This window comes from Nematolebias whitei, chromosome 18 (assembly GCF_014905685.2).
Source record: "Nematolebias whitei isolate Nwh7 chromosome 18, NemWhi1, whole genome shotgun sequence".
NCBI classification, from domain to species: domain Eukaryota; kingdom Metazoa; phylum Chordata; class Actinopteri; order Cyprinodontiformes; family Rivulidae; genus Nematolebias; species Nematolebias whitei.
Window position 1 is genome coordinate 3,086,749 of NC_056515.1, and position 14,919 is coordinate 3,101,667.

Here is a 14,919-nt window from a genome sequence, read left to right on the forward strand (position 1 = left end):
ATGTTGCCAACCTGTACATGGAGGAGGTAGAAAAGAGAGCCTTGACGTCCTTTTCAGGGACACCACCAAGTCATTGGTTCAGGTATGTTGATGACACCTGGGTTAAAATTAAATCTCAGGAAGTCCAACATTTTACTGACCACATCAACTCTGTGGATAAATACATCAAGTTCACACGAGAAGATGTAAAAAATGACAAGTTGGCTTTCTTGGACTGTGAGGTCTCAGTCTCTGATAGAGGACTTTTGCAAACCGAGGTGTACCGCAAACCCACCCACACAGACCAGTATTTGCAGTTTGACTCCCATCACCCTTTGGAGCACAAGTTAGGAGTCATCAGGACTCTGTATCACAGAGCAGACAGCATCCCCACTAGCTCAGGAGCCAGGCAGAAGGAGAAATCCTACACAAAACAGGCTCTAGAGCAATGTGGATATCCTAACTGGGCCTTCCTGAAAGCAGAAAAGAAACCCAAACAGGACTCCAGTCAGCCATCAGGTGAAAAGGAGGAACCCAGACCCAGACCAGTGGTCATTCCGTATGTTGAGGGAGTTTCAGAGAAACTGAGACGTTTATTTTCTAAACATAACGTCCCAGTGGCTTTTAAACCCCAAAATACATTACGGCAAAGACTGGTTCATCCCAAAGATCCAGTCCCCCGGCACAAACAGAGTAATGTTGTGTATGCTGTTCAGTGTCAGGAGGGCTGTGATCAGTCTTACATCGGGGAAACTAAACAGCCACTGGCCAAAAGGATGGCCCAGCACAGAAGATCAACATCATCAGGCCAGGACTCTGCGGTCTACACTCATCTCCAGGCCAGCGGTCACTCTTTCAAGGATGAAGATGTTCACATCCTGGACAGAGAGGAACGATGGTTTGAGAGAAGAGTAAAGGAGGCCATCTTTGTGAAAAGAAACCGTCCATCATTAAACAGGGGTGGAGGCCTCCGGGTTCAATTGTCCCCCTCTTACAATGCTGTGATTGCTGGTATCACTCAACCCCCTTTGAATAGTAAACAGCCATCAGTGTGCTAATGATCCTTTGTTAGGCTGATGGTCCTTCTTGAGCATGTGATCAGTTGGTTTTGGTTGTCAGCAGCAAAACTGGCTGATCCACTCTGAGAAGGTGCTATTTAAGAGACTGAGCTGAAAACAGCAGCTCAGACTGAGGAAGTCTCTTGGATGAGAGACGAAACGTTTCTACTTTTTTTTGCTTTGTTTTGTTTTTTGTTTTTTTGAATGTCCAGAGGACCAGATTGAACTTTCTTGGAATTTAGTGAAGTCATTGCAGGTGTCAACAGAGGCCTCCATACATGAATACGAAGGGACATTTAGAATGGAATTTACTGTTGTGAATAGGGTGCGGGGGTTGTGTCTATTTGAGTTGATGAGTTGGGAGAAATATTTGTTTTTTTCAGATTTGACAGTGTTCTGGTAATTTTTTAAACAGGTTTTGAGCAAAATGAAAGAAACCTGGAGATGGTCCTTTTTCCACTTGCGCTCAGCTCTCCTGCACAGGCGTCTTGCTGTCCTGGTGGCCTCATTCATCCATGGGTACTGGGCTCTCCTTGGTTTCCTGACTTTTAGTGGGGCCACCAGATCCAAGATCTTAGTGCAGGTCACATTGTGGTTACTAAGCAGCTCCTGAGCACCGACACAGGCAGAGGTTTCAGGTGTTGCAGCTGCAGTGGTAATAAAGGCAGAGGAAAAACGAGCAGCAGTTGAAGGGTTAAATATACGACAGGTCCTGGGTGGAGCGGGAGATTTAGAGACACGAGCAAGAGGTATTACAAATGAGATTGGTTTGTGATCAGACATGACAGCATCCCCAATTTCCAGATTTAACACAGAGACACCACAAGACAGAACAATATCAAGAGTGTGACCCTGATGGTGTGTGGGGCCGACAACATTTTGCAACAGGTTTAGAGAGTGGATCAGATCTAAAAAGTCCTGAACCAAAGACTTTTCAGGGCAACAGACGTGCACATTGAAGTCCCCTAGAATCAGCACACGGTCGTATTTTAACAGTATTGCAGTGAGAAAGACAGACAGTTCACTGATGAAGCCTGTGGAGGATTTGGGCGGTCGATAAAGTACCGCAATCAACATGGGGTTGGAGCGGCCCAGTTCAAAATGCAGCAGTTCAAAGGTCTGAAAAGATGGTGTCTGTAACAGTCTGCATTTCCAGATTTTCTTAAAAACAGCCAACACTCCTCCACCTCTTCCAGATGACCTCGGGCAATTAAGAAAAGTACAATCAGCAGGCACCAGTTCAGAAAACACACTTGACTCACCAGGAGGAAGCCAAGTCTCCGTCAGAAACATGAAATCCAGATTGTTTGTGCAGAAAAAGTCATTCATGATGAAGGTTTTGTTTGTTAAAGACCTCACATTGAGGAGAGCAAACCTTGTTGGGTCAGCAGCTGAGGGAGAAGTTGAGGGGGGGGGGGGCGCAGATCAGCGGTTTCGGTTTGTTTACGTCGGGTCCTCGCCTCCTCCGGCCGGAGAAAGTGCAGCCGGGACGAACAGCCGGAATCCAGGAGCCGCCGGACACAGCAGGGTTGTTGGTACAATCCGATGGGGCAGCAGATGGTGCAGCTGTTGGACCCGGGTTGGTTTCGGTTTGCTGGATGCGGTTGGAAACACCGCAGCTGGGCGCGCGCTCGCTGCACGCCTCCGACCCAATGTTCTGCAGCAGGCAGGACTCCACGAAGCATCCAGGTGTTGAAACCTCATTCCGGTGGACAGCTGTAGCTGAGGAACGAGCGAGACTAGCTTTGAGCCTCACGAGGCGGCCAGCACGTCTCCCACGGCGACGAGAGCGATGTTTTCGTGCAGGCACGAAAGCCGCGCGCTGGAGATACCCAGGTACGTTCCCAAACAGCGGAGGTGGGGGCCCAGAACCCCGATCAAAATGTTCATAGGAGGCGAGATAAGTGGTGGAAAATTGTAGATTGAGCAGTTGCTGGCGATCATACACCAGTAGTGAGCTGATCTTATTGAAGAAAAAGGATACAAATAGCAAAAAAAGAAACAGAGTGGACAGAGGTGAATGGCAAGCCACCAGCTCGGGCGCCATCTTGGAAAAGATCCAAGTTTACTACTTTGTTTGTTCAAATTGACATTCCTTTTCTAGGAGATGGACAGTCAACAGTGACATCTCTGTTCAAACATTGCATGTTATTTGAATATTAATTTAAAGATGTAATTTCAGTTTTATTCCATGCATGAATGTCTAGTCATGAGAATGTGTGTTTTAAGTAATCTTTATTTAAGATAATACGTGTCTTTTTCTCTTTTAGAAACTTTTAAGGCAGAAAAAGGGACTTTAGATTTATAAAACAAGGCCAAGAGTTTAGGACCACCTCTTCCCGAGACAGACTTCATCTCTGTTCTAACACAGAGTTAAGTTTCACTTTTAAGGAAAACTCCAAAGAGACACACTGGAGCTACGAACTGGAGAGAGAAGAAACACTTTCAGCAGACGACTTTCGAGCAAACTCGGAGAACTGAAAGAGAGAAGAAGCACCGCTGCAGACATCTCAAGACGAGACGGAAAGACACAGAATGCAGCACCAGAACCAGAACCGGGCTGGCATTGATCAGAGCCAGCCACCTTCCCAGAATGAACTGTGAGTAATCAATCCAGAACAGTTATCCATCGGACCTGGTCCAGAGGGAGGATCACGATCTTCCATATCCAAAGTTCTCAACTTACGAGCTACCATCTGCACCTACTTGCCTGGTATCCATGGAGGCTGTTCAGCTGGAGAACTCTTATGGTTTGCTGGTGACCCTATATCACAATAAACTTAGATAAACCTAGCTCACCCTAGACACAATTTCAACCACTTGTGAAGAAAACCAGTCCTAAGTCTGTCTTTTAAGTTTCACTAATTTTAATCATCAATTAGACCTTTGATTCAAAGCCATGTGATGTTCAGTTAACTTTGTCATGCATATTTTTCACCATATATACTAGATTATTATTTTTACAATAAAATACATAAAAATCAACTGAATTTGTGATTATTCTGGCTTATCTGTGTGTATTAACTGATTTGATGCCCTTTAAACACGATAAAAGAACTCGCATTCAATTTACATTAATTTGGGGTAAATAGACTGATTTTCCTCTCCAAGAGAGAGGTGGTGCCCAAACAACGAGGTTATTTGCATAATACATGCATATCTTATGAGCTTAACTCATAACTGATCATTAACAATATATTTACACCCCATATCGCTATAGTGGAGCTCGGCAGACTAATGGCAGGAGTGGCCATCGCTCAGGGAGGAATTCTGCCCAACATTCGGGCAGTCCTGCTGCCCAGGAGGACCGAGAGGCCCGCCACATCTGACAGCAAGCTGGATCCTGGTGGACGGACCAGTATCTGTGGCCAGATTCTTAGGATTCGCTACAGGAGATATTTCCTGCCCACAGGCGTCTATAACAACTCTTGAATGAAACCAGGATGATGAGCTACAACACAATTTTCCTTTGGGATTAATGAAGTATTTTTGAATTGAATTGAATTGAATTACTGCAACAATGCAGCGTGGCATGGAGTCGATCAGTCTGTGGCACTGCTCAGGTATTATGAGAGCCCAGCTTGCTCTGATAGTGGCCTTCAGCTCTTCTGAATTGTTGGGTCTGGCGTACTGCATCTTCCTCTTCACAATACCCCAGATTTTCTAGGGGGTTAAGGTCAGGTGAGTTTGCGGGCCACTGTGTGCGGCATAGGAACGCCGCGCACCCGCGGCAGTCTTAAACCAATTCCGCATGCTCGGGGCGCTCGCACCTTCCCTCAGCTCACATCAGCATGGATGTGAGCCCGCAGCCTGTGCGCGGCATAGGAACGCCGCGCACCCACGGCAGTCCTAAACCGGTTCTGCATGCTCGGGGCACGCGCACCCTCCCTCAGCGCACGCCAGCTCACATCAGCACAGATGTGAGCCTGTAGCCTGAGTGAGGCACACATGACAGCGGTGATTGGCATCCGTAAATAATGTGACGCAGTATAAACTCGTGCCCGCTTCCCGAACGTTACGCGGAGTGGCAGCGAGCGTGCACTCCAGAAAGATGGATGAACCGTTTATCAGCAGGGGATTCACGCTGCAGTACAGCTCAAACCCCCATTCAGAGGAACTCTAGAGACGTTTTCTGTCATCTCTAGAACAGATCTCGTCCCCCCTCGCAGAAGCTCAGGAAATTCGGATTAAAAATGTAATTTCCAGGGTCCCAGAAGGAGAGGAAAACACAGGGTTCCACTCTCGTCACTTCCTGGTCCCAAATGGACCGGAAGGATGAGATTCATATTAGATTTGTCAATTTTGAACTGTGAAACAATATTTCCATTTAAAATGCGTCGAGTTGCTCTGCAGCCGCCACACAGAGCAGGGAGGAGAATTCTGCTTTATCTGGACATCTGTTAATGCTGACCCGCTTTTCCAGACAGGTGGCAGCAGTGCAACTCACGTGAAACCGGCAGAGTGATAACAGCTGTTTCAGTCAGCAGACTTACGTCACACGTGTCAGACTTCACAGAGGCACATACATTTCTTGAGCTGTGGGGGCGCTGTGGCCACCCCACACAGAAACTCAAATGTTTTTGGAGTGTCAGGGGTTTTGAATGTGATTCAACACTTTGCCTCTGTGCTACGGAATCATCATGTGTTGACTCACACAGATAGCAAGTAACTGCTGCATACATAACTGGCAGGGGGGGTGCGCGCTCAGCCTAAATGTTAGATATTGTGAGACAGACACACCAAAATCTGCTCTCCATCAGAGCAGTGTACATCCCTGGTGTTCTGAACAGGGGGCAGATGTGATGTCCAAGGACGGTCCGCGTCACGGGGACCGGACCCCCCATCCAGAACTGATGGCTCAGACGTGGCAGAAATTTAGCAAGCAGCTGTGGACCTGTTTGCAACACGAGAGAATGCTCAGTGTCAACTATGGTTCTCACTGAGGCTGCGGGACGAACCACCGCTAGGGGTGGACACGTTTGCTCACAGCCCATGGCCCAAAACGCTTCTTTACGCGTTCCCCCCACTCTGTCTGATATTACGGTTTCTGAACCGAGTTCAGGAGGGGGTATTGACAGCTCTCCTGGTGGCTCCCGAGCGCGTGAACGCACCATGGTTCCCGGTTCTACGACGCCTGTTATCGGGGCGCCCGTGGAAACTGCCGTGGAGAGAGGACGCTCTCCTCCAGGCGGGAGGAGCGATCAGGAGTTACCCAGAAATAGGCCAGCACCTTTGGGTCTGGCAGCTGAGTGGATCCGCTTAGAGAGGATGGGTCTCTCTCAAGCTGTAGTGCGTACAATCCAGGATTCACGTGCTGCATCTACCACAGCGCTGTACACATCAAAGTGGACAGCTTTTCAGCGCTGGTGTACAGAGAAAGGTGTAGAGGCCACCTCATGTCCACTAGGTGGCGTACTGTCCTTTCTGTAGCAGCTGATGGGACAGAAATCTGGTGTTCAGCACGATTAAAACGTACGCTGCAGCTATCTCTTCTTGTCACAAAGGTTTCGGGGACAGAACAGCTTTTAGTCATCTGCTGATGAAGCGTTTTTTAAAAGGTGTACAGAGACGCAGGCCTGTTTCACGCCCACTTGCTCCACAGTGGGATTTAACGCTGGTTCTGCGAGCCCTGATCAAAGCTCCATTTGAGCCAATGAATCAGGTTCCAATTAAATTCTTGTCTCTTAAAACAGCCCTGCTGCTGGCTTTAACATCCGCTAAGAGGGTGAGTGATTTATCTGCCCTCTCTGTCTCTCCTCAGAATTCAGGCTGACGGCAGCTCAGCTAATCTGAGACCTAACCCAGCGTTCATGCCTAAAAACATCACAAGCTCTTTTAAATCAAGAGCAATATCGCTGGAGGGTTTTTTCCCTTCCCCCACAAATCAGAAGAAGAAGCATCTTTCTATCTTCTCTGTCCTGTGCGGGCATTGACGTGCTACATAGCGCGCACAGCCGCAATGCGTCAAACTCAACATTTGTGTGTGCATTATAGAGATGCATCTGCAGGTCGCCGATTATCCACCCAGCGCCTGTCACACTGGCTGTGTGAGGCCATTTCTGAAGCCTACAGAGCATCAGATTTAAAGCCTCCTTATAACTTCACGGCGCACTCGACCAGGGACATCGCATCTTCGACTGCTTTGCATAATGGTATGACAATGCAGGATATTTGCACTGCGGCCGCGTGGTCAACACCCTGCTCATTTATTCGTTTTTATCTACGTGATGTGACAGCTTGTTCCATGACACATTCTGTCCTTAATGTTTAAACAGAATGAATATTGTTGTTTCATGAAACCTCGTTTAACACTAGAAGTCCCAGAGAAGGGTCATTTAACATTTCTACCTTTGGAACCCAGAGACGGGTCGAGTGACCTGAAGGATTTTAGCTAACATCCTATAATGAGCTGTTAAAAGGCGCTTTTGTTTTGTAAATAAGGCCATTACTGGTGCACCACAGGACGCTTAACTCCCAACTAACTGTTTTCCATTGAGTTTAGCCATTTAGTTTCTAGTTAGTTATATTCAGTTTATTGTATTTTATAATATGAAGATTTTTTTATATATATATTGGTGGCACGTTGTTGCACATTTTGAACAAATTGAAGTCGATTTACCGTTTATTTTTCAATTGGTTTGGCTCATTTCTTGAAACCGAGATGACATTCTCAAAACACCATGTGAAACACAACTCAAGAGACTTTGCATTTTGAGGTTACTGACAATTTGTATGAAACACATATTTTGTTTTGATATATATAGTATTTAGCTTAGTTTTGAGCAAAAAAGCACAGACCATAAGCAATTGTGTGTAAGTCAAGAGGACTAAAACTTCAGCATGAGAAATATAAAAAACAACAACCGTTATTTGTTTCCATGCTTTTTATTTTTGTCATAAAAATACAAGGGATAAAACAATTCTACACATATTTACACTATGCTCTAGTGGGGGGGCTGCGTGTGTGTGAGTGACATGTCCTCCTTGTGTGACTGGCATTTCAGCACTCACTCAGCAGTCCATCTGCACTGTCGAAACATACCTGGCACTGCCAGTGTATGTCCCTGGTACATTTGCCACATGTGTATTTGTAGCAGTTGACGCATCTCACAGTTGCACAATTGTTCGTGCATCGATGTTTGATCTGACACTTTGCTCTTTTGCCAGGGCTGGGTGTGGAAGGTTGTTGCTGAAGCAGTTTCTCCTTGCGTGCCTTCTTCTCACAATTAATTTGGTTATTTTTTTCTAAACTGTCATTTTGAACCCACTTCTCTTTTTTCTGAAAGAAAAACATTTCTAAAATCTTTTAGAAAAACTTTTGCATATATCTTGAAACAGATTGTATGTTTTGCAAACTTTTGTTTTGTTTTGTTCATTTGGCAAAATGACCTGGATAATGCATCTCTCCCAAAACACTTCATGAATGCTTCAAAACAAAATATGTGTTTCATACAAATTGTCAGTAACCTCAAAATGCAAAGTCTCTTGAGTTGTGTTTCACATGGTGTTTTGAGAATGTCATCTCGGTTTCAAGAAATGAGCCAAACCAATTGAAAAATAAACGGTAAATCGACTTCAATTTGTTCAAAATGTGCACCAACGTGCCACCAAGAGATATAAGTTCAAAATATAACCAATTGATTTCGCATCTGTTTGGAGTATTAGACGGACGTTTGTGTGAGTTCAGCTTATCTCACCCCTGCTGATTCCTAAGGCAATGGCCACAATTACAAATGAAAGGATGCTAATTGGAGCCATCAGAGTTGTCCGGTTTGGAGCACTACTTTGACTAAGGCTGCGCTTTTTTGCGCAAGTGAACCTGGCTTCTAAATCCCCCGCTCCCTGGATTGGACATTGGAGTGCAGTCTGGTGAGGTGGGTGTGTCTGAGTTACTTGTGTGCATATTTAAAACAAATGGCAGTTAATGGCCCGCAAATTGTTGAGGAGAAGGAGGGGGTTTGTCCTCAGGATCTTGAAAATCTAGTCACTCTAGTGCTAAGGGTCTTTTGACCCCTTTTCAGGACTTCTGGGGGGAGGTCGAAATTCCTGGGACTTCTAGTGTTAAACTCACATCTGACTGCATGCATTACAATGTGAGATGTTGTTATCAGTCACAAGTTGTGACTGTTGTTCTTGTTTTATTGTCACTAATCAGTTCATGACTATTGTTACCAATCAGTTAATTTGATTAATAATTAGTTCACTTGTTATTATTAATCTGTTCATATTGATCAGTCGTGAATCTGTTTGGTTCACAGCTTTTTCAGCATCTTCCTTTCCCCGTTGAAAGCTTTCCGGGGCGCTCATGCACTCAGAACGCATAACTACACAGCACACGTCTGTGCATGGTACGCATAATTACGCAACGCGTAATTACGCACATGGAGAGCTGAGTGACTAGACGTTTTTGGGCAAGCTGCCGCTTCGTATGGTGTTCGTATGGACCCAGTGAGGCAAGGACTACATCCGCTTCGCCCTTAACCCACCAGCGACAGCTCTTAAAGGGCAAAGCCTATATAAAATAGAACGTTGGTTACGTACTGTAACCCCAGATTCTATGAGTATAGGAGTAGCCCTTTAAGCGTTGGGCCTCACTGGCTCCTAAATGGCTGAAGAAAAAGCTATTTGGGAGCCGATTACCCACTCTTAACGTAATTTATACGAACCAGGTGGGGCCCACACAACAGGTGGGCGTGGAATAAATTTTTCAGTGCGATGCTTTGCATGGTAAATGGTAAATGGACTGTACTTATATAGCACCTTTCTATCTTATTTCAAGATACTCAAAGCGCTTTACACTACAATCTGTGTCCTCATTTACCCATTCATACAGCACTACTAGATCTCTACAAAGCTAATTGAACAAATCATTCTAAAGAGACTAATCAGTGCTTTTAGATCACATTCATACACCGATGGGACACACATCAGAGGCAATGAGGGGTTCAGTGTCTTGCCCAGGGACACTTCAACATGTGACTTCTGGTGGATTCGAACCCCCAACTCTCGCATTGGAGGACGACTGCTCTAACCACTCAGCCACAGCCGCCCTGCATGACGGGATAAAACCCACCAGCGACAGCCTTAAAGGGCTACACCTATACTCATAGAATCTGGGGTTACAGTACTTAACCAACGTTCTCTCCGTGCATGCGTGGGTTTTCTCCGGGTACTCTGGTTTCCTCCCACAGACAAAAAACATGCATGTTAGACTGATTGGTAACTCTAAATTGTCCCTAGGTGTGAGTGAGAGAGTGAATAGTTGTTTGTTTCTATGATGGACTTGCGACCCATCCAGAGTGTACCCCGCCCCTCGCACTGTGATTGCTAGACATGGGCACCGGCGATCCCCGTGACCCCAAATGGAAGAAGCGGGTAAAAGATAATGGATGGATGAATGGTTAGTCTCATTGAGCCTCAAGGACTCATTTACAAGAGACACCTGTTTTTAATCAGTTTAATCAAATGTTTACGGATGTTTAACAACCAGTTAAAATACACCAGAATGCAGGAAATGGCATCTTTTTTATTTCGACGACCCTCGGACCCCCCGCCCCCCAGCATAGAATTCAATATTGTCGATTTCCCTCCGAAGGAACACTAGAGGGCGGTAACGTTACAGCGAGGTTAGAGACGTGTTAGAAGCATTGTGATTAAATTTTAAATTAAAAAATAAATAAATGTCTTACTTTGTCTGGAACAGTTGTGTTTCTTGACAACACCAAAAATTTAATAAAAACTAAAATAAATGTGTGGCTGTTTTTTTCCCAGTGAGACTTCCGAGGGTTAAAAATTATTTCTAATTAAAGTTGTTGTTTTTTTTGCTTTAACCCTAATAAAGATATAACATATTTTCTTATAAATCAATAAAAGCCTCATAATGGCATTTTATTTTGTCCATTTAACTTCTGTTTATTTATCTGAATCATAAAGTCTGAAAACTTGTTTAGAGTTTTGCGGCCATGAGTGTTTGTTGTTGTTATTTTGTGGTTTGGGAACGGCTGCTTCAGAAACGTCCTGGACTCAGAACCAGAACCTTTCTGTTGGAACTTTACCGCGGCACAGGAAGCGCTGGATGCTCTCGGTTCCCTCTGAACACACGGCTGCAGGTGGGTACGTCATGGCTGCAGCATCCAGAGTCAAACTCTGCCACATCAACAACACAATCAGGATTAATAAACAACAAGAAGGAGAATATTCAGAGCTCCTGCTTCCAGGCCTCACCTCCAAGGTGTGGATGTAGCCCAGAGCTTTGGGGAGCTGCAGGACATTGTTGTCTCTAACGTCCAGAGTCCTCAGGCTGCTCAGAGACCCCACTGAAGATGGCAGCTCAGTCAGACAGTTTCCTGTTGGATGGAGCGGCGGGGTGAGTCACATGACCTCACCTCTGCTCTGAAGCAAACAGGAAGTGAACGTCTTACCCTTCAGGTTGAGCGTCTGCAGGAGCTGCAGGTTCCCAATGGACTCGGGCAGGACCTTCAGGCGGTTCTTCTCCACATTCAGAATCTGACAGAAAAAGGTGAGCGGTGACGACGAGCAGCAGACGCCAGGATTCACTTCCTATTCACCTGGTGAGGAGGGCTTTACCTGCAGGGACGTCAGGTTCCCCATGTCCTCCGGGAGAGTCGAGAGCTTGTTATCGTGAAGGTCCAAAACCTTCAGAACCAGAAAGACAACATCAATTTCAAGAAAAACAAGAACACCAGAATCTGAAGACAAAAAAAATTTTTAATTTTTCCTCCAACGATCCAGACTCAAGGATCCAGACATTCAGGTAGTCTCCCAAAGTGTCATCAGATCTTCAAACCTCCAGATTATTGAGGTCTGGATTAATAAAGTCTGGATCTGAACCTGGAGGGACAATGTAAAGAACAAAAAACTGAACTAGGTTTGGTGAAAGGACGTGTATGTTTTGGAAGCTGGTCTGTTGGACTGTCTTAGATGGACTTGGACTTAGTTCATATCTTAGATGTTATTACTGTTTTTCTTATACATTTTATTGTTGGATGTAACTGGGACCTTGTGTACATAATTTCGCTCCACCACATGTACCACATGAGGTGCGAATGACAATAAAGAATCTCTGACTCTCTGGCTCTGACTCTCTGTCCTACACCGGACCAGTTCATTGGATCGTTCTACACCGGACCGGTCCATTGGATCGTTCTACACCGGACCGGTCCATTGAATCGTTCTACACCGGACCGGTCCATTGGACTGTCCTACACCGGACCGGTCCATTGGACTGTCCTACACCGGACCAGTCCATTGGACTGTCCTACACCGGACTGGTCAAGTAAAAGTCTTATTTTACCTTTAATGTGGAGAGACAGCTGATGTCACATCTTATGGGCAGCAGAGACCTCAGCTCATTGGTGTGGAGTATCAGAACCTGTGGAGACCGACACAGAAACCATCGGAACTCTGGACCACCCTCAGAGCTCATTGCCTTGTTTGTGCATAAACAAACGTTTATGCCACTTTTCCACTGTTACGGTGCGGATCAGGTCAGCTCAGATCAGCTCGTGTGTCGTCGTGTTTCCATTTACACTTCTGGACCGGCTCTGTAGGCGGGGTCCAGAATCCAACTCGTCTTACCACCTGGTGGCGGTAGTGCTCCCTTAAGCTACTTACTAGCCACCACTAAACTATTAGAAGAAGAACACCCTGAAGGTTTTGTCACACGATGTTGTGGAAGAGATGTCATGCTCTAATGGAGTACCTCATGAGCTGTAACTTTTAAACCTGATTCATAATCCTACCTTACTGCCTTCCTGCTGCTTTAAACCCATGTGTTTTACATTTTAGTATAGATTTTTACAATAAAGATGTTTTTTTTTTTTGTTTTTTTTGGGGGGGGAGTGGTGGCGAAAATATCTTCACTAAATATCTTCACTTTTATTATTTACAGATATGCACAAGGTTCATGTTAAAATTGCAAAACATCACACTGTGCTGTAATCTTTGAAACTGCTTTTACAATAAACTACAAACTTGAAAACAATTAGATTTTGTCCTTAAATTTTAAAGGTTTGTCTTTTATTAAATTTAAATCATAAATGTATTATTTATTAATCTAAAAAAGTTAAGTCTGGTCCTCTGGACATTCAAAAAACAAAACAAACAAACAAAAAAATAATGTATTGTTTATTTATTATAAAATTTATTGTTTGTTTTGTGAATGTCCAGAGGACAAGACTTAACTTTTTTTAGATTTTTCTACCTGGATTATTGAGCAGCATCAGGATATTACTTATTAAATAGTCAGTTGGTCTGTGAACATCTGGGGGTCCTCCTAGAAAAGTTGAAGAGGTGGATGTTGATGTCTGTGCCTCCCTGGTAAAGCTGCTGCCCCCACGACACGGAAGCAGAAGATGGATGGATGGATGGATGGATGGATGGATGGAGAAGGAGGAGACCATCAAACAGCAGGAGTGGTCAGTTCAGTTGAACTCCTGCCTGTTTGCTTCAGATCAGCTGTTCAAATCTCTGCAGGTTCAAATAAAAGGTGCACCAGGACTTTCAGCTGAATCTCTCGGGCCACAGTTGTACGGACGATAACTGATAACTGTCCTTTCTGAATTTTTGACTGTTTTTGTGTCACTTCATCCTAGAACCAAAAATGTATAACATAATAACAGTTGAGCAGATTCTGGTAATCTTTTCTTAGGATCCATTAAAGATCAAATGAAAGTGGAAATTCTTCTCAACTTCCAGTATGGATTTAAACAAACACTATATGAACATAACTTTGTAAAATTTGTTTAGGAAATTTAATGTTCAAGGACACCACTTAAGAAAAAAAATGTTTAATAGGAAAAGTAAGAAGTGAAAAATGTAGAAAAATAAAAAATACTGCGTCCAACTAATGATTGTGTATCTGTGTGTCCCTTGTCTCACGGGCTTCATCCAGAAGAAGACACAAGTGTTGTTCCTGCTGTGTCCGCTTCAGTTCTTCATGTTCATTCAGTGATGGAAAAAAGTAAGTTTTCAACCAGTTTGACAAAACTGTCAACAAGGAAGAGGGCGTGCAATGGAGGAGGGGGTGTACCAAAGAGACCATCTTATCACAAGCAGAACTGGTTTGTTCCACTTTGGAGTAAGCTGTTGGGGGAAGAATCAGTTTTGTTGTGTGTTTCCTTGACTGATGAAGCCTTCTGGATGGAAGGTGAAACGTTTCAGCACAAAAAAAAAAGAAACTGTCCAGATGACCTGACTGAAAAATGTTGGATTGTATATCTGGATTATTGAGCATGGATTTTGTTGATGAAATAAGACTTTTCTTTACTGGACTCTTTTCTCTTTCTCTTCACTAGAAAGAAGAAACAGGTGGTTAATTCAAGCTACATACTGTTTTTGAATAAATACATAAAACAAAGAAAGGTGCAGCTAACAGCTATAATAGATATATTAATAATAAGAAACTGATAAAATAAGAAAATGAAAAAAAAAAACTGATTCAAAAATAATGAAAATAATATCAATGGATATATGAATCAGAAAGTATTATACAGATATTCTTTGTCATTCGCACCACATGTAGTGGATCAAAATTATGTTCACAGGGTCCCAGTTACATCCAACAATAAAATGTAAAAGAAAAACAGTAATAAGATCTAAGATATGAACTAAGAAAAACATCAACTAAATATATGCTAAGCACTAACAGCACAAAAACATTAAACACAATACGCCGAACAGCAGCACGGACATGAGTCTGTGTGAACAGATGAGCACGAATGTACACAGCAACATGAAACAAGATCAGCAGCAACATGAAACAGATCAGCAGCAACATGAAACTGATCAGCAGTAACATGAAACTGATCAGCAGTAACATGAAACAGCTCAGCAACAACATGAAACAGATCAGCAGCAACAT

The 14,919-nt window shown here is 44.1% G+C and overlaps 1 protein-coding gene across 1 annotated transcript in view; it reads right to left on the reverse strand.

The window, feature by feature from the left end:
* The window catches only part of lrsam1 (leucine rich repeat and sterile alpha motif containing 1), a 145,545-nt gene that overhangs the window by 62,061 nt on the left and 68,565 nt on the right, over positions 1–14,919 (reverse strand). The window contains exons 12-16 of the mRNA XM_037692504.1: positions 12,352–12,429; positions 11,625–11,693; positions 11,459–11,543; positions 11,262–11,383; positions 11,093–11,183 (exon numbers count right to left, since the gene is read on the reverse strand). Coding sequence (XP_037548432.1) covers positions 11,093–11,183; positions 11,262–11,383; positions 11,459–11,543; positions 11,625–11,693; positions 12,352–12,429 — 445 coding nt within the window. The remainder of the gene's footprint in view (positions 1–11,092; positions 11,184–11,261; positions 11,384–11,458; positions 11,544–11,624; positions 11,694–12,351; positions 12,430–14,919) is intronic.